This window comes from Panthera pardus, unplaced genomic scaffold (assembly GCF_024362965.1).
Source record: "Panthera pardus isolate Hobbes unplaced genomic scaffold, ASM2436296v1 HiC_scaffold_12, whole genome shotgun sequence".
NCBI classification, from domain to species: domain Eukaryota; kingdom Metazoa; phylum Chordata; class Mammalia; order Carnivora; family Felidae; genus Panthera; species Panthera pardus.
The window spans coordinates 10,591,371-10,618,277 of NW_026526677.1; the positions used below are offsets into that span (position 1 = coordinate 10,591,371).

The 26,907-nt window shown below is 55.2% G+C and overlaps 3 protein-coding genes and 1 long non-coding RNA gene across 5 annotated transcripts in view; 2 read left to right on the forward strand and 2 right to left on the reverse strand.

Moving 5' to 3' along the window:
* Window positions 1–647, reverse strand: part of TMEM132A (transmembrane protein 132A) — a 12,134-nt gene extending 11,487 nt beyond the window's left edge. Inside the window, 1 exon segment of the mRNA XM_053899654.1 lies at window positions 393–647. Coding sequence (XP_053755629.1) covers window positions 393–492 — 100 coding nt within the window. The 5' untranslated portion in view covers window positions 493–647.
* Window positions 1–2,426, forward strand: part of LOC128776142 (uncharacterized) — a 2,628-nt gene extending 202 nt beyond the window's left edge. The window contains exon 2 of the long non-coding RNA XR_008421118.1: window positions 1,670–2,426. This is a non-coding gene — a long non-coding RNA (uncharacterized LOC128776142). The remainder of the gene's footprint in view (window positions 1–1,669) is intronic.
* TMEM109 (transmembrane protein 109) lies at window positions 1,762–9,990 on the reverse strand. 2 transcript variants are annotated; one of them, XM_019414560.2, is made up of 4 exons: window positions 9,856–9,990; window positions 4,890–5,122; window positions 3,889–3,991; window positions 1,762–3,431 (listed from the first exon to the last, which is right to left on the reverse strand). In XM_019414560.2, the coding sequence occupies exons 2-4, from the start codon at window positions 5,112–5,114 to the stop codon at window positions 3,040–3,042; spliced, it is 720 nt and encodes a 239-aa protein (XP_019270105.1). In that variant the 5' UTR covers window positions 5,115–5,122; window positions 9,856–9,990; the 3' UTR covers window positions 1,762–3,039. The 2 variants fall into 2 exon arrangements, with proteins under 2 accessions (XP_019270105.1, XP_019270106.1); XM_019414561.2 differs by having other exon boundaries at window positions 9,790–9,954.
* Window positions 9,991–14,130: 4,140 nt separating this feature from the next.
* On the forward strand, window positions 14,131–24,666 carry PRPF19 (pre-mRNA processing factor 19). The gene is made up of 16 exons (XM_019414557.2): window positions 14,131–14,376; window positions 16,057–16,206; window positions 16,394–16,470; window positions 17,202–17,343; window positions 17,427–17,500; window positions 17,620–17,682; window positions 18,551–18,592; window positions 18,717–18,791; window positions 19,122–19,197; window positions 19,357–19,466; window positions 20,784–20,939; window positions 21,065–21,134; window positions 21,365–21,450; window positions 21,802–21,972; window positions 22,115–22,220; window positions 24,145–24,666. The coding sequence occupies exons 1-16, from the start codon at window positions 14,358–14,360 to the stop codon at window positions 24,240–24,242; spliced, it is 1,515 nt and encodes a 504-aa protein (XP_019270102.1). The 5' UTR covers window positions 14,131–14,357; the 3' UTR covers window positions 24,243–24,666.
* The last annotated feature ends 2,241 nt before the right edge of the window (window positions 24,667–26,907 follow it).

Consider the following 26,907-nt stretch of genomic DNA (forward strand, 5'->3'; position numbering starts at 1 on the left):
GAGGAGGGTAGGAGCCACTGGGGTGCAGCCGTGGGCACCGCAGATTAGGGAGCCGGCGCGCCTGGGTCAGGGGCAGCCGGGTTAAAAGCCCGGGCGGCAGGGGAGCTCGCGGAAGGTGCGGGGACCCGGCGGGGGTGGGAGGGCTGGCGGTGAGCGCCCGGGGCCCGGCCGATTCCGGGTCAGGAAGAGTTGCCGGGTTCCGCGAGTGCGGGAAGCCACAGAGGAGCGCGGCTGGGGGGGCAAGATCCTGGGGGTGAGACCTCCAGCCCTCAGGGCACAATGTGGGGCGACCCGGCTCGGGGCTCAGTCCGGGAACCCGCAGCTCCGGGCTCTCCGCATCCCTCCAGCCCGGCCCCGGCCGCCCCTCGCCCCGCCCCTCCCCTCCCGCTGACCTCTCACGACGTCCAGGGCCAGGGCCACCAGGAGGCAGAGCCAGGGGCCGCCGGGCCCCCGGGGAGCAGCTGCCGCGCGCCCCGCCATCCCGGCGCACATCCGTCTCGTGGAGGGCGGGCACTAGGCGGGCGGCTCAGGTGGCCCCCGCCCGCCCGGCATCTCCCGCGCCCGCTCCGCACCGCCCCGACCCGGCCGGCTGGGTCCTCGCCGCCGCCCGCCCGGCCGCCCGCCCGCGGCCGCAGCTCCCAGACAATGGAGCGGGAGCTGGAGCAGCAGGGTGGGAGGGAGCGAGCGCGGCACATGGGCTGCCCCTCCGCCCCGCCGGGTCCTAGTGCCCTACGGATCCCCAAGCCCCGAGCGCCCCCGTGCACCAGGTCGGGCAGAAGGCCGCTTCCCTGGGGGACGGAGCCACAGGGGCTGACCCGCCGCTACCGAGAGGGACTCGAGGCGTTCGGGTCGCTCCCTCTCGGAAGCTCCTGCCCGTGGGGGAAACGGCCACTTCCTCCGCCTCACGCCCGCCCCACAAGCAACTCACCTGTAGAGGCATCCACACCTGAATCAGGAATTCAGGGATGTGCGGAACTGAGCTGCAAGGGTGGAAAGGGGGAGAGAGGGGCCAACAAGGCCCAGGTGACCATCACCTGGGCCTTCGCTGCTAGAGCCCTGGACCACTCCTGTGGAAGAAGTTCTCAGGGGCGGACAGCTGGAGTTTCCTGCCTAGCCCCAGCTCTGGGAGGGGTCTGTGGGCCTCAGGAAGGGCGAGGGCCCCTCTGCTCCTGAAGGAAGTCCTTCCTCCCAGGTCCTGGCCTCCTGGCCCAGCCTTGCCTGCCAGGCAGTTAGGAGAGGTCCAGACCAGAGCACCTGGCTGCACATTAGCATCTCCCGGACAGCTTAAGAAACCGGGGGTGGGGGGGTGGGGGGGCTGGGGGGGGGCAGAAACGACATGCCTGTAACCCTCTACAAAACAACTGATCTAACATAGGCCAGGTTGAGAACCATAGTGCAGGAAAATCCCATCTGATGAGGGGAGGAGGGAGGACAGGCAAATCTCCTGGCTGCCAGCCCACCAGCCTTTCCTATTCTTACACTCAGTGGGGGAAGGGGTATCTTCATGGCCCTCCCCCACATCCACGCTATTCCACCCGAGCGGTTGGTCAGTTCCCGGAAGTTTTGTAAAGGGCGCATGCCTTCCTCAGGAAGGAATGGTCCACGAGGGAAGGGTACCCAGTACTAACAATTCTGTTTTGCCCCCCTCCTCTCCCTCCTTCTCTACCAGCTTCACACTGCCCCTGCAGGGACAAGTCAAGAACACGGAGCGGCTCTACAGGAATGGATTTAGCCCGAGGGAGAAATGAAAGCAATCCAGACTTTGAGTAAATACATTTTATATGGAACAAGATAATAAAATAGCGTGCATTTTATTTAAAACCAACCAAGCGCTGATAAAAATATATCTCACTGCAGCGGTGATTCCACATCAAACCTTAACAGTTAAGAACTGGGCGTTTAATTCATTCTTCACATCACGTGCTGGGCCTGGCGGAGGACACCCACCTCCCCCGGAACCTCAGAGAGGAAGAATGAGAGCCCTGGAGGAGAGGGCTCGGGTGGCAGGCTCACGCTGCCCCTCTCAGAGTTTGTGAAGGGAAGAGGCCCCGATGTGCGGCTCTAGTGTGTCTGCTCCGCACGCCTCCGGGGCCACCAGGGTGGACCCTGATCGGCAAGTCCTTAGTGGCAGGAGTGGAGGGAGAGGGAGGGGTGGAGAACAGTCTGGAGCTGTGCAGACAGGTGAGTCCTCCTTTCTCCTCCAGTGTCTCTGAAATCCCCACAGGGGATCTGATGGCCACCGCAGGGTCCAACTTGCAGGCACAGGCCTATGAAGCAGTCACCTTTTGCTTTGGCTGAAGGGGAATCAAGAATCTGAGAGGGAAAACTCTCTTCTTGACACAAAGCAGCCACAGTGCACTTTCCTACATACAGTACAGTGGCGGGCAGGCAAAGGGCCCTGCTGGCTCGGATTAAGGCACTTAGAACAGACTCCATGTACATCCTTGCTCCCAGCCCCGGGTGGGAACTTCCCCCTTGCCTTCCCCTCAGGTCCCACATGCCCTGCCTCTTCCCCAGAGCTAGGCAATGAAGAGCATGCCTGGAGGGATTGTGGTTTGGGTGGAGCGCGGGGCCGGAAGGAGACACACGAGGAAGGAAGCTTGGGGACTTGGCAAAGGAGGAGCTAGGAGAGTATCAGGAGGAAGGCAAGGCAGCAGCAGAGGGGAGCCAGCTGAGTCACAGGAGACCGGGGCAGTGATGTTCACTGAGAGCAGACGCACAAGCCATGGGGAGGCTGTTCCAACCTGCCCCGACTGAGGCAGGCTGGGAGCAGCGAAAGGGTTAAGAGACAGACAGAGAACCCAATCCCAGACAGAGAACCTCAGAAGGCAGGGCCCCCGGGACCTGCATGGGGAATGGTCTTCCTCTTTCTCAGCCGGGGGTGGGGGGGTGGGGTCCGGTGAAGACAGGAAGGTTCTGACAGTTCAGAGACGGGGCAGGAAAGGGGCAGGGTACTGGAAGGGGGGCTGTGCGATCCAGAAGCAGTGCAGCTCTTTGGTACGACGAGGACGACGCAGGCGGCCTTGTCCCGGTGCCCCCTCACTCCTCCTCCACACCCCGGGGCCCCTTGGCCGCCCGTCTCTGTCGCCAGCGCAGCTCTTCCACCTGGCGCTCCAGGCCTCGAACCTTGGCCTCCAGTTGGGCCCCTGAGGCCCGGGTGCCAGTGAGTCGGCTCAGCAAGGCGTAGAGGGTCAGCAAGGCCAGGAGGAGCAAGGCCCGGGTGGAAGGGTCGGGCACTGACCTCACCAGGGCCACAAAGCCGGCCAGGAAGAGGACAAGCTTCAGGCCCCACAGGATCCGCCCCAGCAAGGCCAACACCAAGCCAAGGAGCAGGGACAGAAGCCAATAGACAACTAGGGCCCCTGCTCCCCACAGCAGGAAGGTCTGGACCTGGCTGGGACTGAGCTTCAGGCCCTGGGTGAGGTGATCTCCTGGAAGAGGGAGAACCACAGAATCAGCCAATCTGGAATGGTGAGGGCACGGGGGGGGGGGGGGGGGGGAACCAAAAAAGGAGCTAAAACTCCCTGCAAAGGAAAAATCCTTCCTCACAGGGTCACAAAGGTAGGAGCTTGAATGTCAGTCCGCTCCTGTTCCTGCTGGCTGGGGGCAGATTACTTCCCTCGCCTGGAACCCGGTTCATCTACAAAATGGGAGTGATGCTCTGGGCCGCGGGGTAACAATTAAATGAGATACTATGGCTTAGCCAGACAGGAAGCAAACACCTGGTAAGTAGGGGCAACCATTAGTCTGCTCTTATGTTTGCCTCTGGGGACACCTGGCAGGGGTTAAGCACCTGGGGAAAAGTCTGCGCCCTGAAAAGATAAGCTCCCACAAATAGGAAGTGACAGGCTAAGCTCCAGGGGACCGAACCAGTACTCTGCCACTCACCATCTAGCCCCAAGGCATTCAGCAACTGCGCAGCAATCCCAGACAGCGCGAAGAAGGCCACCGAGATGGCTGATGAGATGGCCCACATCACCTGAGACAAGGTCTGTGGAAAGAGCAGGGCAAGGAGATAAGCTTATAATCAATCATGCCCTTCTCCTTTAAGCCTCCAACCACTGCGCAGGCAAGGCCAGGAGGGAACGTCCCTCACCTCCTTCTCAGCCAGAGGTCTGCGAACCAAGCTTGGACGGCAGGCCGTGTCTCCTTCCAAAACTGGAACTCAGGACATCTGGGCCCTAATTCAACCGATTTGCTAGAATATTTTGGTGATGGTAGTAGGTGAATGTGTGTGTATGGGGGGGGGGGGGGAGGTGGTCGTCAAATCTCTATAGTTGTCACCCTGTAGAACAGGGTCCTCCCACGGAATCATGAAGTCGTGGAAGCAACATCTGTGAAGGGCTAGGATGTTTCAACGGAGGAGGAGTCCCTCAGGTCTACTAGATCATGGATTTTATAAATGATCGTCTCAAGTGTTTAGAATGACCTATCAAAAGCATGTGATGCCACACCTAGGATGTCATTAGCTGGCAAAGACAGCTCTGTCTTAAGCCCCTGAGTCAGGCCTACCTCTACCTCTAGAGGGGAAGGAATTTTCAGGTCTTGACATTTTGCCAATTTAAGACTTTAGGTCAGATTTAGACCAAAGTCAGACTATGTCGTCATCCAGTGACATGGGTTTATAAAGACTGGCCCGTTTCCTAGTCTTTCTGACAAGAGAGGGCAGGAATAAGGGAAAGGGAGAGCTACAGGCCCTAGGGTAGGAATCGAACAATGGGATTGCGAAAAAGCGAGAACTCTCTGGCTGCATCTTGTACAATGTGGGGCTCTCTGCAGCAGGGATTATGACACAGAGAGGATGTGGACCCAAGACGGGGTGGCCATGAATGTCTCCTCCTTTGTCTTTCTTAGGTGTGTGTAGTCACAGCAGGAAGCACCTTCCTTACCTCTGAAACCAGGTGAATGGTCTCTGGCCCGAGCCAGGCCTCCAGCGTTCCCCGCACAGATCGACCTATTTGGCTCAAGAGATCAACCGGGGCCTCCCTCTTCTGCTGGCCTGGTGGCACGAAGTCTGCGTGGGACTGGGATGATGCCGAGTGGAGGAGGATGAGGGCCACCAGGACCGTCAGGATGACTTTGAACACATGCTTGCCCCGCGGTGGGCCTGCCATGGCTGGGTCTGTTGGGAGAGCAGCACAGGGTGAGCGGAGCACCAGAACGGGCACAGACACCCCCCGAAAGCCCTCCTCTACCCCCACCCTGTTAGGCGAGAAAGGCAGAAGTGGGCCTTTTAACTTCAGCTGAGCTCGACCTTTTGATTCACCGGTTCCTCTTTCACATTCTTTACCACTTGCACGTTCGTTAACCGGCAAGTATTCTCCAATGCCTTAGGGGAGACTAGATCTAGGATTGTTCCAGTTCTAAAAATCTGAAGGCCCGTCTCTGGGTCTTAGGTGTTATGGGCATAAAACAAATATAAGGCTTTGTCCCCAGGGAGGTTATAATCTACTTAAGATCAAGCAGACATAAAAAACAACTTAGGAAATAGCACACAAATAAGATTCCTGCCGTGTAAAGATGTAAAGAGAAGTGCTCAGGTATGTGCTCAAGCAAGAGAAAACTGCATATGTGCCTCCTGTCCTGCAGGACCATCACAGGAGGTGGTATTAACCTCCTACTGGTAACAGATGAGAAGAAACAGACTCAGGGGTTAGGCACTGCCCCAGGTCACTGGGCTAAGTAGAAAGGTCAGGGTTTGAAGCCAGGCTTCTACTTCCAAATCGCACACTTATTTGGGAGAGAAGGTTAACACCGTGGATCTCAACTGTGGCTGCTCTTTGGAGCCACCGGGGAGCTTCACAAACTATTGATGCCTCTGTCCCAAGTTCAGACTTTCTGGTGTCACTGTCTGGGAGTGGTTTAGGCTTGAACCTGCAAAAGCTCCCCGGGTAATTTCGCTGTGCCGAGCTGAGACCCACTGACACAGAATGACCTCAATCAACTCCCCAGCCCCCAATGCAGGCAAAGGGTTAGAGCACAGCCTTTAGGGAAAGATATTATTAATAAAAAGCTAACCATGTGCCCCCTATCTCATACAATCGCCACCATCAGGTAGGCATTGTTACTGTTCTCCATTTTACTGAAGAAGAAACCAAGGTAGGATAAGCAATAAGGGGGGGGGGGGGGAAGCCAGGATTTGAACCCAGGTGCGTCCGATATCAGACCCCTCACACATACTGCCCTGCCGTATCATCTCCGAAGTCAGTTTCAAAAGTGATTTAGGGGGCGCCTGGATGGCTCAGTCAGTTAAGCGTCTGACTCTTGATTTCGGCTCAGGTCATGATCTCACAGTCGTGAGATAGATCCCGAGTTGGGCTCCGTGCTGGGCATGGAGCCTGCTTAAGATTCTCTCTCTCCCTCTGCCTCTCCCCTGCTCACTCAAGAGTACTCGCTCGCTCACTCAAAAAAAAAAAAAAAAAAAAAAAGGGATTTAGAGAGTCACACAATAGATTATTCATGGGCTAAAATAAACTTGGCATCTAGCAATCATCTCCGTGAATGACTCCTGGTGACAATTCACTTACCCACTTTGTGTTTTGTACTCTGAGCTCATCTGTAATATGATGCCACAGGCAAGTTAAGACCCAACACGCACAGATTCATTGAAGCAGGTGTGGACCAGCCAAAAAAAATGTTTGCAAGTTCGCTATTTACCACTGTGCTTGAGAAATGTCAAACAGCACCAGCAAATCCCCTGTTCTCTCCCAGGGTCAGAAATGAACCTGTAGCTCCAGGGAGTTTCCATGATTCAGACCCAATGATCAGAGGCTAAGCCATGCCCCTGATGTAGGAGCAGCCAGGCGTTTGAAGTTTTTGCAGGTTACCAGATCACTCTGGGAGTTACCCAGAAATCAGAGCCATCAGGGTGGAGAGGGATTCTTACTTTGTAGAAAGGAGAAGAGTCCAAGAAAGAGTTATAAAAATATCCTATCCGGGGCACTTTCTGGCCTAGAAACACCTGCCCTGAGTTCCTCTTGAGGTCTGTGGAATCAAGCAGGGCTGCAAAACCATGCATTCATGTGGAGCGGCCTCAGGCTGGGAAGGCTTTTACTCTTCTCCCCTCTTTGGCAGAAATCAAGAACCAGATGGTTCCTGCCTGCCAGTGGTCAGACAGGAGGGAAGCACAGGTCAGTTCCTGAGCTATCTGGGTCATAACCACACTGGGGACTTAAAGAGCAGGGTTGCTATCTTAGGTTGGATCCTATATCCGAGGACCTCCACCAGGAGGGATCAGATGTCGTCTCCTCGGTTCTAGAAGGTCAGGGTGATGTGAGCTGCTCCCCCCACGGCGGCCTCCTGCATTCTGTGCCAGCCTCGACTTTCAAGCAGACATCTGCCTCAGTCAACAGGAGCTGGGGGACCTTGGAATAAACCCTCCACAGTGAGGCCATCACTGGCTCCCCAGCTGACCTTCTGAAGTGCACCAGAAACCAAATCTAACAGGATTCTAGAGGGTGCCCTTTGCAGAGGAGACTGAAGATCATTGGCTGGTCCGTTTCTTCAAATTGTTTTATTTAACAGGATCCCTTCTCATTTCTTCCAGGTTCTTTCTGCGCAGCAGGAACCAGACTCACTGTCATCACACCTCCTCACTGCAGCCCAACCAAATACTTTTCATAAAGAGAAACCATGGCAGTCAAGAGCCTGAGCAGCCTTGAGCTCTGAGAGGAAGTAGGTCTTAAACATATTCACCTCCTGCAGTGTCTGGCCTCAAATGGTGGCACTCAACAAATTGTGTGTGTGTGTGTTCATATTCACACATACAAGCAGCCATCTGCCCCGGTTCAGTGTGTATGTGAATGATGTTAAGCATAGACGTTTATTTCTTGCACGTGTGTGGTGCTTTATAATTTACAAAATGCCTGTTACTTCGCTCTCTCACTGAACTCTTCCAACAATCTTACAAGGTACTACTATTCTACATTTTACTCAGAAAACCATGGCTTAGAGAGGTCAGGGGAGTTGTTCAAGCTCGCACGGCTGAACTGGGTGAGACTTGCCTCCAGAACCCAGGATCTAAATCTCGCCCTTCTGCTTGTTCCAACCCCTGTGCTGCCTCAGAAACACATGGCCCTCAAGGCACTTAAGAGTTCCACCAAGTATGAATGAGCTCAAAGTGAGAGGATATGCAGAGTCCCGCCAGGAGCTGACCCACCTGCGGCACGTGGTTTTTGTACCAAGAGGTATGAGGACAGCAAAAGATTGGGGCCAGCCCTGCCACTTCTGTCCAGGTACCTGGAAGATGGCTCGGGCAGGGCCAAGAGAACCCGGCTCAGCTGGGGAAAACTGCCTCCACTTAACTATGGTAAGTGAGAAGGCACTATATGTTTAGCTGTGGTTTGCCAAGAGGGCAGGGTGGGGCAGTCCATACACCCCCTGCCAAGGCTCCTTCCTCGGGATAGCTTCCTTTCCCACAGTGAAATCACTACGTGGCAGGAGGGGCAGCTGACTTAGTGCCCTCTGCTGGCCCTGATTTCCCCCATCATTGCTCAGAAGCTGCCCCAGTGGAGCAGTGGTTCTCGGGTCTGGTTGCCCAGCAGAAAAATCTGTGGAGCCTGTTCAAGCAAGGATGTCTGTCCCAATCGGGGCCATCTTAGACGCTCCCAAATAGGGGCTCAGGATTTTGTTTGTAGAGCCCCTTGAGGATTTCTGATGCATAACCAGGACAGCTGCCAGAAATGATCAGCAGCAAAGGAAAAAGTCTATTCTAGGCAAAGTCTCTAAAGTGTGGCAGCGGCGCGTAGGGACCTAGACTTCCATCCCAGGCTCCATTCTGCCACAAACTAGAAGCCACCGCCTTATGCCTATGACTTAACCTGAGTTTCAGTCTCCTCAGTGTCAAATAGGGGTTAAGCAGGCTTAAGAATCATTACGTGTTTCTGCAAGAACTTTCTAAACCTTAAGCGTCAGTAGGAATGTTGCCTTTCACAAACTGCCAATACACCGTTCATTACATTGTAGCATAATTCAGCAGGTTTACACGCCGGCCTCCCCCACCAGACTTCCCGCGCCTCCGGTTGAACTTCACTTTTTTTGGAATCCCCAGTGCCTAGCGCAGAACGATGACTAATGGGTGCTTGTGTTAAATGAATATTAGAAACTCGCCAAGGTAGCAAGGGAGAAGCAGGGAGAGGAGGCTTATTTTAAAGTTGATCCAAATACGCAGCGGCCGCCGGAGCAGCACAGCTGCGTCGAAAGGAAGCTCCTTGACGGGGCGAAGCTGCCACTGAGGAAAATGAAGTCAGCGTCCCGGCAGGTGGGGGCAGCCCCCGCTAAACCCCTGGCAGCTGCTGCCCAGCAACTGTTTGGGGGCAGGGCGACGGGCAAAGGGGCAGCTTCCTCCCCAGGGCCCAGCCTCCCCCCAGACAGGGTGTCAGTCGCATGTGCTATTTCGAACAGCAAGTCCCCTGCCAAGCCCTGCTGGGTGGCGTCGCTGGCAAGGGACGCGGCGCGGCCCAGGGGGTTCGAGGTACCCCAAGGGGCTCGGGATACCCCAAGGGGCTCAAAGCGAGGCCGCGGGAAGCTGGGGCCGTGGGGCGGGGGCGACCCGCTCAGCGCTAGCCTCCTACCCCAGCCTGACAGCCGCCCCGCCCCTGCCGGACCTCTGAGCAGCGCTCGGAACCCTCTTCACCCCGGAAACGCGTGCCTCCCCTGTTACCTAGTAACGACGCCCCCTGTTGCATAGGCAACGAGGATTCGGGTCCCCCGTTTGTTTCCCCCGCTGGGGCCGTCGGACCCCTCCCCCACCCGTGTCCGTCAGGCCTCGCGACTCCGCCCTGCTCCCACCTGCAGCGGCTGCCGCCTCCCCGTCCCGCGTTCTGTCCCCGAGCCCCGGTCTCGACTGGCACTCACCGGGCTCCGGCCACTACTGCCCTTCACCGTGCGACTTCGCTTAAATCGCGCCACCAAACCCGCGCCTCAACTCCGGGGCGTTGGTTTACCGTACTGCGCACGCGCAAGGCGGGAGGAGCCCGGGGACCTGCCGGGTCCCCCTCCCCGCCCAAACACCGTGCCGTGGGCGCATGCGCCCTACCCTCTTGATCACGTTCTCCCCCCACTGTCCACACCCCACCGAGCATTCCCACCAAAAAAGAGTGGATCAGAAGTTCGAGCTGGGAACGGAAGTTTCTGGCAGGAAAGGGGGAAGAAGCGGCTATATCTGAGCTGTGCAGCAAGTAAACTGAATCTTTGAAATTCGGAGTCGAAGCCGGGCCGTCTCTTCAAGCCCTCAGCATTTCGGTCCACGTAGTTTCAAGCTACCCAGTACCTCCCGGGCATTGTGGGAAATGTAGTTCTAACCAAGAGGCACCTGGTCTTTTTGAGGAACTTTCGCGCTAAAAAGGCACAAAGGAAAAAGGTATTAGGGGAGCAGTAAGAGGTACCCAGCTCTGGAAGGATCCGTCCGCCCCCTCTAAGAGCAATTATGCACCCGAACCCTGCTGATGGCTCTCGAATGTTCATTCAGTTACAGAGAAGGAAAGGAGCCAACTTCCAGACCCCATTTCCACACACACAAAAGCAAGATTGGTGAGTGATCCCTGGCTGGTTTGTGATTTCTAGGCAATTTTTTCTTTATCCCTCTTGACCTCAGCTGTTCAACTTTACTATCCAGTCTAGAAGTTCTAAAATACCATTTCACTTCACGGTGGGGTGTGCAGCCATCTTCCTCTGGACCCTCATTACTCCCTGCATCAGCTAAGGGTCTCTTCCAGAACAGGCTCTTGCAGCACCCTGGGCCTCACCTTGTAGCTTTTCTAACAGTTGCAATTTGCTTGTGAGATGTTTCTGATCTGTAAGGACTGCCAATCTCCCAGACTCCTGTGCAAGAAATGTAACATTTTGGGGCACCTGGGTGGCTCAGTTGGTTAAGTGTCCCAACTTCGGCTCAGGTCACGATCTTGCAGTTCAGGGGTTTGAGCCCATGTCAGCTCTGTGCTGACACCCCAGAGCGTGGAGCCTGCTTTAGATTCTCTGTCTCCCTCTCTCTCTGCTCCTACCTGGCTCGCTCTCTCTCTCTCTCTCAAAAATAAACATTTAAAAAATGTAACTCCCCCCCCCCCCCCCATGACAAGTCACTTTCTTTTCAAACCTTTTCTCTCTGAGCAGTAGAAATAATCTCAGACAGGTGCCTGGGTGGCTCAGTCAGTTAAGCGTCCTACTTCAGGTTGGTGAGTTCAAGCCCCGCATTGGGCTCTGTGCTGACAGCTCAGAGCCTGGAGTCTGGTTTGGGTTCGGTGTCTTTTTGTCTCTGTGTTCCTCCCCAACACGCACTCTGTCTCCCTCTCTCTCTCAAAAATAATAAACATAAAAAAAGAAGAAGAAATAATCTCAGTTCTTCCCACCCTTAGTCTTCAGAGTGTACACACTGGAAAATTCACATGGGGCCAAAGTGTGGGGGCGGAGGGTAGGGGCAGTCATCTAATCCTCACTGTCAGTTAACTGCATTGTCTTACCTGCTCTTCTGTTATTTTTCCACACAGGCTGCCACTACATCTACCTGGGAAATGGAGCTTTTCTGGGTTGTTGGCCAATATGTCCCTTTAATTCCCAAGTAGCAACAGCCATGGCCTAGGGTGTATAGAGTTCCTTTCTCCAGGATCCACCTACAACTATGTATACATCCCCCCCCTTCTTTTCTTTCTTTCTTTCTTTCTTTTTTTTTTAACTATGTCTTCCTTCCCTGCCTAGGGGATCTTTACCTCCTTTGTGGGAGGTGGAGATTGGGGGGAGTGAGGAGGAATCTGGGATCAATTTCTTATCTGTAATATTTACTCCAAAATCAATTTCCCTATATCCTTTCTAGCCTTTGAAATTCACAAGGCTTGAAAGGATTCCCTGTTTTCTCCATTCTTCAGCTACAGCCGTAAGTTCTCCAATATAGGGACAGCTCTGCCTCTGCTCACAGTGGTATCTCTAAGACCTAGTAGTGTGCTTTCCTGGCACACGGTAGGCACTCAGTAAGGATCGTTACTGGCTCTCTCTTTCTCCAGTCTGTCCTCCTCCAACCCGTCCAGTAAGTGTCTTCCAGAGGAATCTTTTGGAAGTGTAGTTATCACTCTGCAACTCAGCTGCTGGTCAGCTGCCAGCCCCAAGTAACTGCCTCTGGTTCATGGTCCTGCCTGAAAGGATCCATTTTATTTCCTACCACATCCAAAGATGCAGGATGCTTGGCTTGACGGGCAGCCTGTCATTCAACCAAGGACAGTTATGAAGTTCCTGCTGTGTGTCAGGGGCTGTGTTAGACTCTGAGGAACAACGGTGACCAGAACAATGACGGTTCCTGATATCACAGCATTTGCTGTCTGGTGGAGAACACAGATATCAAACAGATACTTGTAAACAATGATATAAGTAAGTGATTATAGCTACCAGAATAGCTTGGAGAATTACAGAGTACTGTGGGGGACTAAACTTGAGTCAAGGGTCAAGAAAAAGGCTCCAGAGGAAGTGCCATTTAAAATGAGACTGAAGTTTCCTTTGGAGGCAATAGGAGGGGAGGAGAGAGGAGGGAGGTGTGCCAGGCACAAGTAGTGAAACCAGCCAGAGGGAGTAAGTTTGAGGACTTGAAAGGGAAGCTGGAGAGAAGATCAGGTGGTGGAGGTCAGTAGGGGCTAGATGGTACAGGACTTGGGGGCCAGTTTTCTCTGCCAGGAATACTCTCCCTCATTTAGGTCTCAGCAAAAATGTCACCTCCTCAGACATGCACTCCCTGAATACCCCTCGTAATGCAGCCCATCTCTCCCATCCACACCACTTCCCATCCATCTTTCTCTGATTTGTGTTATTCTTGGCCCTTACCACTCTCTGGAATTTTCTTCTTAGAGTTGATTGTCTATGCCACCCCCCTCCCCCAAAGAACGTAAGCTCCAAGACAGCAAAAACCTTGTTGGCCATCACCATTTGTATCTCCAGTTACCAGAGCGGAGTCTGGCACGGAGGCACCCAATCAATATTTGTTGAATGAATGAAAAGCCTGAGGAATAGCAGAAATAGATTTTTCATGGAAAGGGGATCACTGGCTGTTCTATAAAAAGTGGATTAGAAGGAGGCTAGGCTGGAAACAAGACCAATTAGGATGCTATTTTACTGCTTCAAGGGAGAGATCATAGTGGTTTGGACAATCTTGCTTGGCTTCAGGGATAATGGTAACAAACACGAACGCGTGTATCATACTTCTGTGTCAAAGTACAAAGCACTTTTTAATATTAACTCCTCACAACAACCCTGTGAGTTAGTTCAACCTTTGTTATTTTACAGATGAGGAAATTAAGGAGAGAATGTCATACAGTTTGCTAGCTGGGTGAGCTGGGATTAGAGCACCCACAGGCTGGCTTCAGAGTCCATGCTCTTGACCACTATGCCTTACTGCCCTATATACCTGCAGCCGTGCTTCTCTCCAAGCCTATGTGCATGCTCTTCCTCCTCTTGGGATGCCCTCTGCTCTCTCCTATCTGAATATTGCCCACCTGTCAAAATCCAGCTCATTCACACCTCTTCAGCCAAGAAGACTTCACTGATCACACCCGTCTGTCCTGCTTTGTCTGGATCCCTTACAGTCCACACCACGTGTTCTGTACATGATTCCTTAATCTTATCCTACAGGTATCCACTTAGAACCGACAGATCTGAGCTCTTCCAGCCTAGCTAAGTCGTGCAGGAAAGGGGCAGAAAAGGTGATGACTTGCCCAAGATCACAGCGCGAATTGGTAGTAGGGGCAGGAACAGAACCATTTCTTGGCCAGTGCTAGTTTCTCTGTCCTTCTGTATCTGCGCTTTCTTCCCCGGTCACCTAGCAGTGTCTTTCAAAGGGCAGTCCTAGATACACCTGCCTCAGAATCACGTGGAGTACGCCCTGAAAATACATACTGTCTAGGGCAGACCCCGGGAATATGCATTTTAACAAGTTCATCAGGAAATTCTCATACGCTAAGAAGTTTGTAAGACGACGGTCCCACGGACCAGCGCAGCGCCGGTCTCGACAAAACCTCGTTCTTCGCATTGGCTTTAAATTCCCACTGCATTGTGGGAAATGTAGTTCCGACTTCGTGTCCGCCCCCGGGAGCGCTTTACGGAAGGAGCCGAGCCTGTCCGGAAATGGCCGAGTATTCCCTGGCGGGCCCTTTCCTGCCCGGCTGCATTGTGGGAAAGGGCAGTTTCCGTTAGGTGCTGGAGGCTGAGGCGCGCGACCGGCCGCAGCCCCACGTGAAGCTCTACGCGAGCATCGCTCGGCGGGGCCGCTCCCCGCCAGCCGCGGAGCGTCCCGGAAACAGCGGGGGACCGGAAGCGGCCCGCGGCGGCGCAGAAGCGAATCCCGGAGCCCGGTGCCAGGCGCCTCGGAGCGCAGCGACGGCGCCATGTCCCTGATCTGCTCGAGTGAGTGTCGGCTGCGGCCGATCGCGGGTCGCAGGGGGCCGGAGCGCGGAGCGGGAGGAGCTGCGGGCCGCTGCGGTGCCGGGGTCGGGGCGGAGGCGACGGCAGGGCTCCCGGGGGGCAGGGCGGCGGCTTGTCAGCGCGGGGGTCCTCCTCCTCCTCGGCGTGGGGTGCATTTGCGCAGCGCTTCACAGTTTACATAACGCCTCAAGTTTATTGTCGCAGACGTCACTGAGGCCAGCCGCCTCGTTTACGCAGTGAACTGAGGCCTGGATGGAGGGAGCTTGGTGCAGGGAGACAGCTGTGGTGTAGGAATCGGGCTTGTGCAGGACCTCCCTTCCCGATTGGCTTTGTGATCTGGCGCAGCCTCTGGGCCTCAGTTTCCTCATCTGCAGAAAGAGGGCATTCATTTGCACGGGCTGACGCCGGAGGTCCCGCGCGGGTAGTCAGATTCTGCAGTTTGCGAAGGTCACACAGTGAGTTGGAGGCAGTGACGGGGCTGGAATCCAGGCCCCTGGCTCCCAGCCTCAGGCTGCACGGCCACCAAACACAGCGCACATTTATAAAGCCTTTTGGTCTACGCCCCGCTTCCAAGTCTGTGATCTCATTTTATTCTCACAAGAATTCTCCAGAACAGACGTGACGATCCGGGTTTTACAGATGAGGATGCAAGGCTCAAGGAGAGTGTCGCATGGGCGGTGGGGCTAGTTTCTCTGCCCCCTGAATCCATGTCTTTTTCGTGCCTTGCGCAGTCTTTCCTTTTGGTATTTTAATGCGGCGCGCATCGGTTTTGCATTCTCATTGTTCCGTCAGGTTACGAGATCATCCCCTTCTCTGTTTGCTTCCAGCTCTCCAGCCGCCCCCCCCCCTCCTCCCCACCCTGCTCTTCTCGGAACCCTTCCATAAATCCAAAAACAGGGAGGAAGGGAAATGAGGGCTAGAAAAAGGAATCTTTCATATTGAAGAGATTGCAGCTTGCAGAGTGTTTTCTCGTTGGTTGTCCCCTCTCAATCTTGCGGAAGGTTCCCCCCCCCCCCCCCATTCCCAGCACCATCCTTCCTTTAGATGTTTACACGAGATGTTTACTGGGTGCCTGCTGGGCATCTGCATTGTACTGGAAGTCAGAGACCAGCCATAATCCCTATCCTCAAGGGGTGCATCGTCTACTGGGGCCGGCATGTAAATGATACCTCTGTTGGGGGTTGTGAGGATGAGTTAATCAATGGAAAGCATTTACAGTCATGCGTGGCACCTGAGAAACACCACGTAAATGTTTCTTCTTGTTATAACGCTTGTCACGTTGCTGTGTGATTTCTTTGTCTATTAATCCACCGAGGCTCTAGGTAGCGATTTGAGTGGCCGTCTGTATCTGTGTCATAGAGCATAATGGGTGCCGAAGCATCTTTGTTCCAAACGGAGATGGGTGGGGATTATCGACTGCTCTGTAGGTGCGTGACACATCGTAGTCGCGCAGAATCATTTGTTGACTGCCTGTCAGGAGAGCGATGGAGAAGCTAGTCGTGTAGCCGTACAGATACGGGGGCGCCACAAAACTGGTTGTCACGTCCTGCTTTCTGTTGAGTGTGGGGACATGTTTTGTTGGGGCCAGTAGCCTGTCAGGCGTCCCCTTGTCCCGAGGTCCCTTTCACCACCCCAAGCTCACTGCCTGCCTTTTCTCCACAGTCTCCAATGAAGTGCCCGAGCACCCATGCGTGTCCCCTGTCTCTAATCATGTTTATGAGCGGCGGCTCATTGAGAAGTATATTGCGGAGAATGGCACAGACCCCATCAACAACCAGCCCCTGTCCGAGGAGCAGCTCATCGACATCAAAGGTGCCTGGCGGCTGGCCTCCGTCCAGGGCTGTTGTAACTCCAAGCTTGACAGGGTGGGAGGTGGCCCCGGCCCCCAGAGAGGGAGATAGTGCTCTGTTCACGCAGGCTGAAGGGGAAGGGGGGGGGACGGGGAGAGGGAGAGTCCCCGCCTTACGGTTCTTCGCATCCGCTCTCCCTCTCTTGGCAGTTGCTCACCCCATCCGGCCCAAGCCTCCCTCTGCCACCAGCATCCCAGCCATCCTGAAAGCCTTGCAGGATGAGTGGGTGAGTCCCTGGAAGGGAACCGGCAGCTCCCTACTTGAGGAGGGTGGACCACGGCACTAGGACTCGGGTGGGAAGGACGGAGCCTCGTGTTTTGTTTGGAGGGGCAGGACGATCGTGGAGGAGGCGGCGGCCGGTTGTCGAAGTCGCACAGGTCCGGGGTCCAGGTTTAGCTCCCTTGCTCACTTGCCACGTGTCCTTGGGCACCTCGCTCAGACGTGAGTGCTGGGTTTCCTGACCGTGACAAGAACTTGGGCCGATCTCTCCGGGTTCGGGGAGAATTAGAATAAGGTTAGAGTGTCACCCTCGTGACATCACGGACTTGTCTCATTTGTGGGTGTATCTGCAGCGCCAGGAGCAGCACCTGGTACGTAGTAGGTGCTCTGCAAGATGAAGGAATGAATACGTCTTGAGCGACTGTCTTGCACTGCACCCGACACAATGAGGGCAGTCCTAAATGTCGGCAGTGGCATTATTACCCCGACACGGGGTGGGGGGCGGCCGCGTGGCACTGAGATTTGCCAGTAAATCAGTGGAGACGGGGGTGGGAGAGAGCCGGCTGCCACTCCTCTCGGCGCCCCGTGTTGGCATGGGGCAGGAGCTCCGGAGCGGCTGCCAGCGCGCGCACGGTCCCGGCCGTGGAAGGAGGCGGCCGTGTCCTCCTAACCCGGCCTCTCCTGCTGGGTGCTCCCTGACCCTCCCCACCCCTCACGGTGGCGTGTCCCTCCCCCCAGGATGCGGTCATGCTGCACAGCTTCACTCTGCGCCAGCAGCTGCAGACGACCCGCCAGGAGCTGTCCCACGCGCTCTACCAGCACGATGCCGCCTGCCGTGTCATTGCCCGTCTCACCAAGGAAGTTACTGCTGCCCGAGAAGGTGCAGCCTCCGCCCCGCCACTCCCCCCTCTGGGCCGGTCCTGCTTTGTAATCCCCCGTTTCTAACGTGTTCTTCTCTCCCAGCTCTGGCTACCCTGAAACCCCAGGCCGGTCTCATCGTGCCCCAGGCCGTGCCGAGCTCGCAGCCGAGTGTCGCGGTGAGTGTCCACCCCTCCCCGCCCGTCAGCAGCCCCTGGTGTGTGGGGTCTCACGCGGCTCTCCTGCAGGAGTCTTTGGCGTTCTGTGCCCTCCTCACCTCTACCTCTCTTGTCTTCAGGGTGCAGGCGAGCCGATGGATTTGGGCGAGCTGGTGGGAATGACCCCCGAGATTATCCAGAAGGTGAGTTGCTGGAGGTCACTTGGTGGGGATGCTGGTCAGCCCTCGGTCCCCCCCGCTGTCCGCCTTGAGTGCGATGTGACTAGAAACACTGCTCCGTGTCCGGTCCCTCAGCAGAGCGGTGCTGAGCGCGGGCTCGGCCCGCACTGCCTGCGTTCGTGCTCTGAGGTCACCGCTGACAAGCCCAGGACCTTGGGCCGACTCAACCGACTCCATGTCCCGTTTCCCTTCCGGACCGAGAGTAAACGGTGTCTATTTTCTAGGCCCGTGGAATTTACAAGATTGTAGTTACTGGTAGTGCAGCTTGGAGCTCTTACTGTTATCGGGGTTCTTTGCAGGTCGTAGAACGCTTTGTTACACGTTTTCGAGGGAGACAGGACAGATGGAGAACCTGAGGCTCGGATTCAAAGGCAGGCTCCCAAGAGGCCGAGCGGGCCCGATTCCAGGGCCAGCGCCTCTGTCGTACTCACGGCCTCTCCTTTTGTCGGAGCTGCTCGTTTGTGTCTTGTCCGAGCGCTTTCCCTGCTCAGCTTGCAACCTCCTGGTGCACACGTGTGAACTCGGTCTGGGAGCCCTGCACTGCTGGCTCAGGTGCTCACTCAGCCATTTGTCCCCTCTGAGGCCTTGGGCAAGTGACCTCACTCCCCTGAGGCTCAGTGTCCTCCTGTGTGAAGTAAGGTCATTGCACCTCCTCATCAGGTTGGGGGGGAAAGTAAGCGGAGGTAACGCACGTGAGCCTTTAGCACAGGACTCGGCAGATCGCAGGTGTGGGTGCCACTTGTGAAGGCCTAGATGTGACCAGCGTCCGGCGTGCCGCTGGCCTGGCAGAGTGCTTGGTCTCACGTTGCGCCTGTTCCCCTCTCTTCCCCAGCTCCAAGACAAGGCCACCGTGCTGACCACGGAGCGTAAGAAGGTGAGTCCTCCAGAGCCAGGAGAGGGCTGGCCGGTGGAGGCGGCTGACGCCTTACGGGAAAGGGGGCTCGCCGAATCCTGCACTCACTGCTGCTTTTGTGGGGGGCGCTTTTCCTTTTTCTCAGAGAGGGAAGACTGTGCCTGAGGAGCTGGTGAAGCCGGAGGAGCTGAGCAAATACCGGCAGGTGGCATCCCACGTGGTGAGTGGCCAGGTCCCCGCTAACTGGGAGGCGGGGTGTTGCAGCTGTTGCTGGGCTGGGCGGGCCAGCGTGGGGGGGGCCGGGGGGCTGTAGAGCTGCCTGGGGGCCCCGGCCGCTGCGTCCCAGGGCTTGTCTTCTTGCCCGGGGCTGGCTTTCCCAGGAGTGCGGCGAGGGACGTGCCGCCTCCAGGCAGAAGGCCAAGCGCAGCGGATAAGGAACAGAAGTCACTCTTGTTCCCCTGGGCCCGGGGCGGAAGTGGGGGCGTTGAGTGGCTTCGTGTCTGGCCTCGGTTCGGCCGTGACTGGGTTTGGTGTCGCGCCCTCCGCTCAGGGCTTGCACAGTGCCAGCATTCCTGGGATCCTCGCCCTGGACCTCTGCCCTGCCGACACCAACAAGATCCTCACTGGTGAGAGCCGGTCTGGCCCCGCGGGCCGAGGCGGGGAGGGCGGCAGGGTAGGGGCACGCTCCTGTCCTCTGCATGGGCCTGGGGGCCAAAGTACCGTCTTCGGCCGAGGGGTGCGGGTGGGCACGACTCACTGTTGGATCTCGTTTGGGTCCTTTCCAGGAGGGGCGGATAAAAATGTTGTCGTCTTCGACAAGAGTTCTGAGCAAATCCTGGCCACCCTCAAAGGCCATACCAAGAAAGTCACCAGTGTGGTGTTCCACCCTTCCCAGGTAAAGGGTCCTGCCGGTCACCCTGGGTCCCTCATTCCTGTGCCCTGGTTTCGGTGGTCTAGGGTTGCAGACCCAGTCACCCAGCGCCGTGCCGTGTCCTTGTGAAGTGAAGTGGGCCCGAGGAGGAGCACTGAGCCTCCAGAGTGGGCCCTTCAAGGCCTTTGTTTACAGCCGTGGGTCGCCCTGTCCTCCGTGCAGAAGCCCCTAAAGCAGTGGCCTTCAGCCCAGGGAAAGGGAGGAAATGAGAGCTGGAATAAGCAGACTCATAGGCACGTGGCGTGTTAGGAAAAGGAAGAAAGTCCTGTAGTGTTTATAGTACAGACTATGGAAAACAAAGCTGAGCAAAATCTTAACATATCTGGGAAGGACAGGTGCGTCCACATTCCCATGGTCCTGCGGGGTCGGGGGGAACTTGACATCAACCGTTGAACATGGTGCGGGCTAAAATTGATGGAATTGCTGGCTTAGATGGTACAGGCAGCCTTCAGACCAGATTAGTGACATTGTGGGATTTGAGTCTTTAGGTCTGGGACGGTTTGGGTCTAAGACTGTAGGATTGTGGCTGGGTCTGTGCTTCCCAATTAGCCTCTTCCCTGTCCCTTAAGGAAATTAGAAATAGGTAAATACTGTGGATTTTTCCTAAAACTAAATGTTTTTAAAATGGGAGGCACTCCTTTCCTGCGGCCAGGTGTGGATAAGTTGTTTCTCTTATGAAATCGTGTCAATGAAAGATGATAGTTGTTTTTACCTTATGGTGTTTAATGTCCTAACCCAAATAATTGGTGCGTGTACACGGTAGAAGTTCTCTCTCTGCCCCAAATCTTTCTGAGGATTAACTTGCTCCTGAAATCCTGGAGTCTGTGATGCAGCAAAATAGGCCCTTGCAGACCCTCACAGACCCTCTGCTGTTCAGAAGTACGCTGTTCCTGACAGTAGCCATTAGCTAGCTACATGTGTCTATTTGAACAGAGTGAAATAAACTAAAATTAAAAAAACTCAGTTCCTCAGTTGCAGCGGTCAGCTTTCCCTCTCTGGTACTAGAAACAGGGCGTGGGAGATTGCTCTCTGCTACAGTTACCCTTCTTACCACTAGACAGTGAAGCCTTCTCTTCTAGGCCAGTGCTGTTTGAGTTACCATTTTAAATGGCGTTTACCATTGGCTCTCACGCATCACCAGTTGGATGGATGGTTCTGGGCAGGACAGGTCTGAAAGAGAAGCAGTTGTTGGGCTCATGGCCATCCCCACCCCCCTTTTGTAAGACTGTTGGGGTCGATCTCTTCTGCCTCTGATATTTTGTCTCTTGTTTTTCCTTTTAGGAGCTGGTGTTTTCTGCCTCCCCAGATGCTACTATCAGGATTTGGTCGGTCCCGAATGCCTCTTGTGTGCAGGTTGTTCGGGCCCATGAGAGCGCAGTGACGGGCCTTAGTCTCCATGCCACTGGGGACTATCTCCTGAGCTCCTCCGATGACCAGGTGCGGTCCCAGCCCAGACTGTGCAGAGCCCTGCTGGTCTCCAAGCTTGAACATCTGGGGAGGAGGGAACACCTTCCTGTTGGGCACCCACTTTGTTAACTGGCTCGCTGTCTCTATTTTTTCAGTACTGGGCCTTCTCTGACATCCAGACAGGGCGTGTGCTCACCAAGGTGACCGATGAGACCTCTGGCTGCTGTAAGTTGTCATAGAGGCACTGGGCTCTGTCTGTTCTTTTGCTGCTTATCATTTATTTATATGTTTTACTTAATCATTTGCTCCTTTGTTCTTAAGATTTATTTACCACCAGTGCCGGCCGGGTGCCAGGTGTTTTACCGGGCACGGTGAACAATGTGAAGAGAGGCCCCTTTTGCTGTGCTGGCCTCTCCCGTGGGCTCTGACCACAGCTCCCTGTCCCTCCTCTACAGCTCTCACCTGTGCACAGTTCCACCCTGATGGACTCATCTTCGGAACAGGCACCATGGACTCGCAGATTAAGATCTGGGACTTGAAGGTGGGACATGGCAGCCTCCATCTGAGGCCCAGGGTGTGAGCTTGTGACTATGCGGTGTGATAAGTGCCAGTGGCACCCGGCCCTTGGGTGTCCGAAGGGCAGAGACACGGTGGCTGTGCGTGCGTGTGTGTGTGTGCGTGTGCGTGTGCGTGCGCATGTGCACGCCTGTGTGTGATGTGATGGATGTGGCCCGGGGTCTTGGGCTGGGCCATCTACCTCTGCGATTCCTGCTAGTTGTCCTTCCCTAAAGGATGGTGGAGGATGGCTCAGAGGTAGGCATCTGGCGAACTCCCCATTTTCTCTGGGTCGTGACCAGTGGGTGACGTTGTACCACTCGTCCTCCGCCTGCAGGAGCGCACCAACGTGGCCAACTTCCCTGGCCACTCGGGCCCCATCACCAGCATTGCCTTCTCAGAGAATGGCTATTATCTGGCTACGGCGGCTGATGACTCCTCTGTCAAGCTCTGGGATCTGCGCAAACTTAAGAACTTTAAGACACTGCAGCTGGATAACAATTTTGAGGTGCGCCCCCTCCCTTCCCCAGCTCTGTCGGTTGCCTCTCCTCACTTGTTGATTCTTCAGTGAATCAGTCTAAACTGCTCTGTGTATCCCTAATTGTCCCATAATTTCTGTTCTCGTGTGACGTCTCTCCTGGTTCTGGCAGGTGAAGTCACTGATCTTCGATCAGAGTGGTACCTACCTGGCCCTTGGGGGCACAGACGTCCAGATCTACATCTGCAAGCAGTGGACAGAGATCCTTCATTTCACAGGTAGGGTCTGACTCTGGGATCCTGAGGTCTCCGAGTGTCCTGGCCCAGAAGGAAGAGGGTAAATACCACGAGGTTAGGAATTTCCAGGGAGTAGGCCTGAGTTTGCCTAGGCAGCTTTTAATCCCTTCCTGAGGCGATAGAGTTTAGTGGCTAAGAAACTGCACTCAGGAGTCAGACTGCTGGGCTTTAAAGGCTAGCTCTACCCCTGCAAGCTGTGCGTCGTTGGACAAGTTACTTAGTCTCTCTGGGGAACAATAATAGGGCACACTCAGTGCGGTGTGTGAGGTTTAGCTGAGTTTTTATATATATATATAGATATATACGTATGAAGTCATGTTAATGCACATAAACGTATAAACAGATGAAATAGCTGTGTACTTACACACGTACACATGTGCATAAATAATTAGAACCGTGTTTGGCACGGTTGTTTTGGATTTGCCATTGTTCAGCATTGTGTCTTTGTCTTCTGTGGGATTGGAGCAGTGACTAAGATGCAGGCTTTGCACTAATGGAATTTCCAGTCAGTTGAGGAGGGTAGATGTGGGATGAGTTCACAGATAATTACTTGATTGCAGTTTGTTTCTGAAGTTCATTTATTTTGGAGGAGAGAGCGCTTGTGCGGGTGCGAGCGGGGGAGGGGCAGAGCGTGAGGAGAGGGGATCCTTAGGCTCCACGCTTAGCACGGAGTCCGACACGGGGCTCGATCCCACCACTGTGAGATCATGACCTGATCCGAAGTCAGGAGTGGACACTTCAACCAACTGAGGCCACCCAGGCGCCCCTACTTACTTGCGATTGTAAATGTCGGAGAAGAAAAGCATAAAATGCTGAGACTGCGGATAGTAGGGCTACTAACCTCCTGATAGTTGCGTGGCCCTGGGTACATGACGTCCTCTTTGAGAGCCGTAGCTTTTTCATTTTTTAAACTGGTCACGTTGGCACTGCTTTGCAGATGGTGCCAGCTGGTGACACAGAAATGGCTTGCGTGGTGACAGAGTGCCTGCTGCACACTTGGGTGCTGAGTGAATGGCAGCTGTTAGCTGTCTTTGTTGATGAAATTCTCATCCTCGTTAGCACGTTGTGGGCAAGACCCAAGATGCTTCTCCCACCCCCGTGTTCTCCTGAGCCCGGCTCGGTGTGTGTGTTCCAGGGGTCCAGGCCTAACTGGAACCCTTCGTTGGGCTCCGGTGTTTCGGAGTTGAGCGGGGTGCAGCAGTGGGCCGGAACCACAGCCTGAGCTGTAGTGGGGGCTCCAGGCGTTGTCCTAAGCCTTCAAGGAATTTGCTCTGATGCTCCTGAGCTACCCCAATCCGGCAAGGCACGTCACCCAGCCCCTTCTGCCCTTGCTACAGCCCTGCCCTGTGCCGGGGGCCCAGGTTCCCTAAGTCGGAACCCCCTGAGCCAGAACAAGCCAACGGACGGTTCCGATTATAATATAAGCAAGGAGTTGGGACTAAATATATACTATAAATATATGCGAGTCAGCTGAGCACTGAGGTTTTAAACCGAACTGAAAACTCAGCCCAATTTTTAAAAATAAGGTGGTGAGAAGTGGAAGAACAAGACCATGTCTGCTTCGTCTGTCTCGCCCTCTGCCGGCTCCCAGTCAGTTCTAGGACTTGAACTGCGCAGAATTGCAGTTGCCCCAAAAGCTCAGGCAAGGAGGAGTGACGTTCCTCTGTTCACTCACCCCACAACAAAAACCTGAGTTGTCGCTGTGTGCCAGGCGCCGAGGAAGGCCCTGGGGATGGATGTTATGTAGGCTGGACTAGCGCCCTGCTCTCGGCAGCGTGAGTCCACTGGGAAGTAGCGAGCACTGACCCAGGGAGGGCTGGACAGACTGGGAGTAGATCATCAGGATCCGCACTCAGACCCGAGGGGGAGAAGCCTTCTCACCTTTGCCTCTCGTCTCTCTCCTCAGAGCATAGCGGCCTGACCACAGGGGTGGCCTTTGGGCACCACGCCAAGTTCATCGCTTCAACGGGCATGGACAGGAGCCTCAAGTTCTACAGCCTGTAGGCCCTGGCCCTTCTGATCTGGGAGCTGGGCCTCATCTCAGTAGAGGGGTAGAATTAGGGTGGGGGGGTGGGGGGAGGAAGGGGAGAGACTAGCGGGGGAGGGGGGGGGGTCTCTGGGGCGGGACATTCACATCATTTCACTCTGGTCCGGGTGGTGACCTGAGAGTCACGGCGGCGGGGACCACCCTCATCCATGCAACCTCCAGGCCTGACAGGAAGGATCATGGGAGGTAGAACTGTCACTCTCTGAAGGCTCGGGTCGGAGCCCAGGGCCTCTCCCCTCGTGGCGTTCATGGAGTGTTCCAGTTCCTGGGAGATGGGGAGAGGCTGAGCCAAGGGACGTGTGAAGGGATGGGCATGAGGGCTCTTGAAGGTTTTTGTAAGCAGTGATTTAGTTTCATTAAAAAAAGAAAACAATAAACCTAGCACCTTCCTGTGTGTGTCTGTAAAAGGAGCCTTAAGCCGGGACAGTCAGGGGGAGGAAGCACGTTTGCCAGAAGGATTCTTTCATGCCCCTGCAGGCCTTGACCTTGGGCTTCAGAGGATCTCCTGTCACTGGCACCGCCACATCTTTTCTTTGTGGGACTGGCTTCCACAGCAGCCCAGAAGGGAGGGAGAAACAGCCTTTTCTTGCTGGTGAGGAACTGTGAGCATCCAGGAAGGACTCCCTCCGCTGTGGGGGCTGCGAAACCTGTCCCAGGCTGGCTTCAATCAGACATTCCAAGCTCTGGCTTTTGAATGTTTGAAGTAGGGCTGATTCCAGGGGAGATCTCCAGAGCATAAGTAAACATGGAAGATCAGATAGTGAAGGTGAAGGCTGCTGTAGGGGGTGAGAGTAGGATTCTTGCTACTGAAGGTTGGGTGGCCTCTCTCGCATGATAAAGAAGCTTACAGTCTTCTTGCTTAGGACCTAAAAGCGGGGGAAGGGTGCTGCTGGGAGGCCAGGTTTCCCAGGGGGAGTGAACAAGGCCCGGGGAGGGGCAGGAGGGAGGCCAGGGTGTGTGACCTGGGGTGGCCCAGAGAGGTCTCTGGACCCTGGATCAGAGCCGTCCCGTGACCTGATGGGAGCCAGTAAGGGAATACGAGGTGAGAAAGAGGGGGTCCGTGGCTGTAGATGAGGGTATGTTCTGGGGCCGGGGGCCTGGGTCGAAACACAGGGTCCGTGTCGATGCCACCCAAGAACTCCATGTGTGTTTTGCTGGGCCCCTGTTCCCTGTTCGAGAAAGTTGGGGCATGCTGTTTTCTCCTTTGGAGGGTCCCGATGCTTCTTGGCCAGTAAAACCTTTGAAAACTGCAAGAAAAGAAACCCTTTAACTTTTTAACCCACCTTGCTCATCTGACTTGGACAGCGTGTGTGTGTGTGTGTGTGTGTGTGTGTGTGTGTGTGTGTGTGAGAGAGAGAGAGAGAGAGAGGAGAGAGAGAGAGAGAGAGAGAGATTGTCCACGGAACCCCCCCTTTGGAGAATGCACCACAGCTGTAGTTTGCACATAGTGCAGCTGTGGGCATCTTCGACCGCACAGCCTCTTGGGTTAGTTCTTACAGGAGACTCCCAGGAGGGGAGAGAGGAGGCGGCACTCAGAACACCTAGAGGTTTTGCAACGTTAGCCAAAGTAACTCCAATCTTGGGTTTGAAGAGGGTGGGATTCTATCCCTTGTTAAGAAGCATCGAGCCCTTCTGAGCCGGACAGACCTCGAAAGGAGGAAGTGTAGAGCTGTGGTTTGCAGGTGTTAGAGCAGCGGTGTTGAAGGCGGGGACGGGTGGAAGGCAGGGGGCATCCTGGGCCTGAGCTTGACCATGGTGCTAGCCCAGCACTGCGCCATCTGTTGGTTTCTAGCCAGATATTAATATGCGGGGTTAGGTCGGCTTTGTTTCCAGGAAAACTTTCAGAGATGAAGACACAGCTTCTTGGAGGATCCCTGGGTTAGGAGGGGACACTGGCCGTGCTCCGATGGTATGAAGCATGTGTTATGTCCGTGCTCGGGGGGCAGTTCTCAGCAGGGTGGGGCTGGGAATACATCTCGAAGGATCTCCGAGGGACTGCAGTCCCTGCCCCCCCCCCCAGTCAGTTCCAGACCACTGCCCTAAAACCCGGCCTTAACCCCTGCTGTCCTGGCCTCGGGGAGCCTCGCGTTTGGGTTTTAAGTCCTGGTATGTTATTTCCTTCCTGCCAGCTTGTCTACTCGTATCAAGTGAGTGCTGGACGCCGTACTTACTTTGTCTCATTTTATTCTTTGAAGCAGCCTTGCCCTTAGCCGCCCGCCATCTGAGTAGCTGCCCTGCATCCCCCTGTGGCTTCAGGCCTCTTCCTTTGGGGTCCAGGGGACGAGGTGAGAGCGCCAAATCCCAGCCCTGCCCTCACTAGGGTGCGACCCTTGGGCATATTGCTAACTTCTCTCTGATCCGGTTTCTTCATAAGCTGGGGATATTGTACTTATTAGGGATGTTGTAAGGCTTAAGTGAGTTAGGACGGATGAAAGATCGTCGGATGGGGGTGCACGGGATACATACTGCGTATGTGGTGTCTGGTGCTGCCGCTTCAACTGTGACCACTCCTGCTGCTGTCCCTCCTCCTGCTGCTGTCCCTCCTCCTGCTGCTGTCCCTCCTCCTGCTGCTGTCCCTCCTGCTGCTGTCCCTCCTCCTGCTCCTCTCCCTCCTCCTGCTGC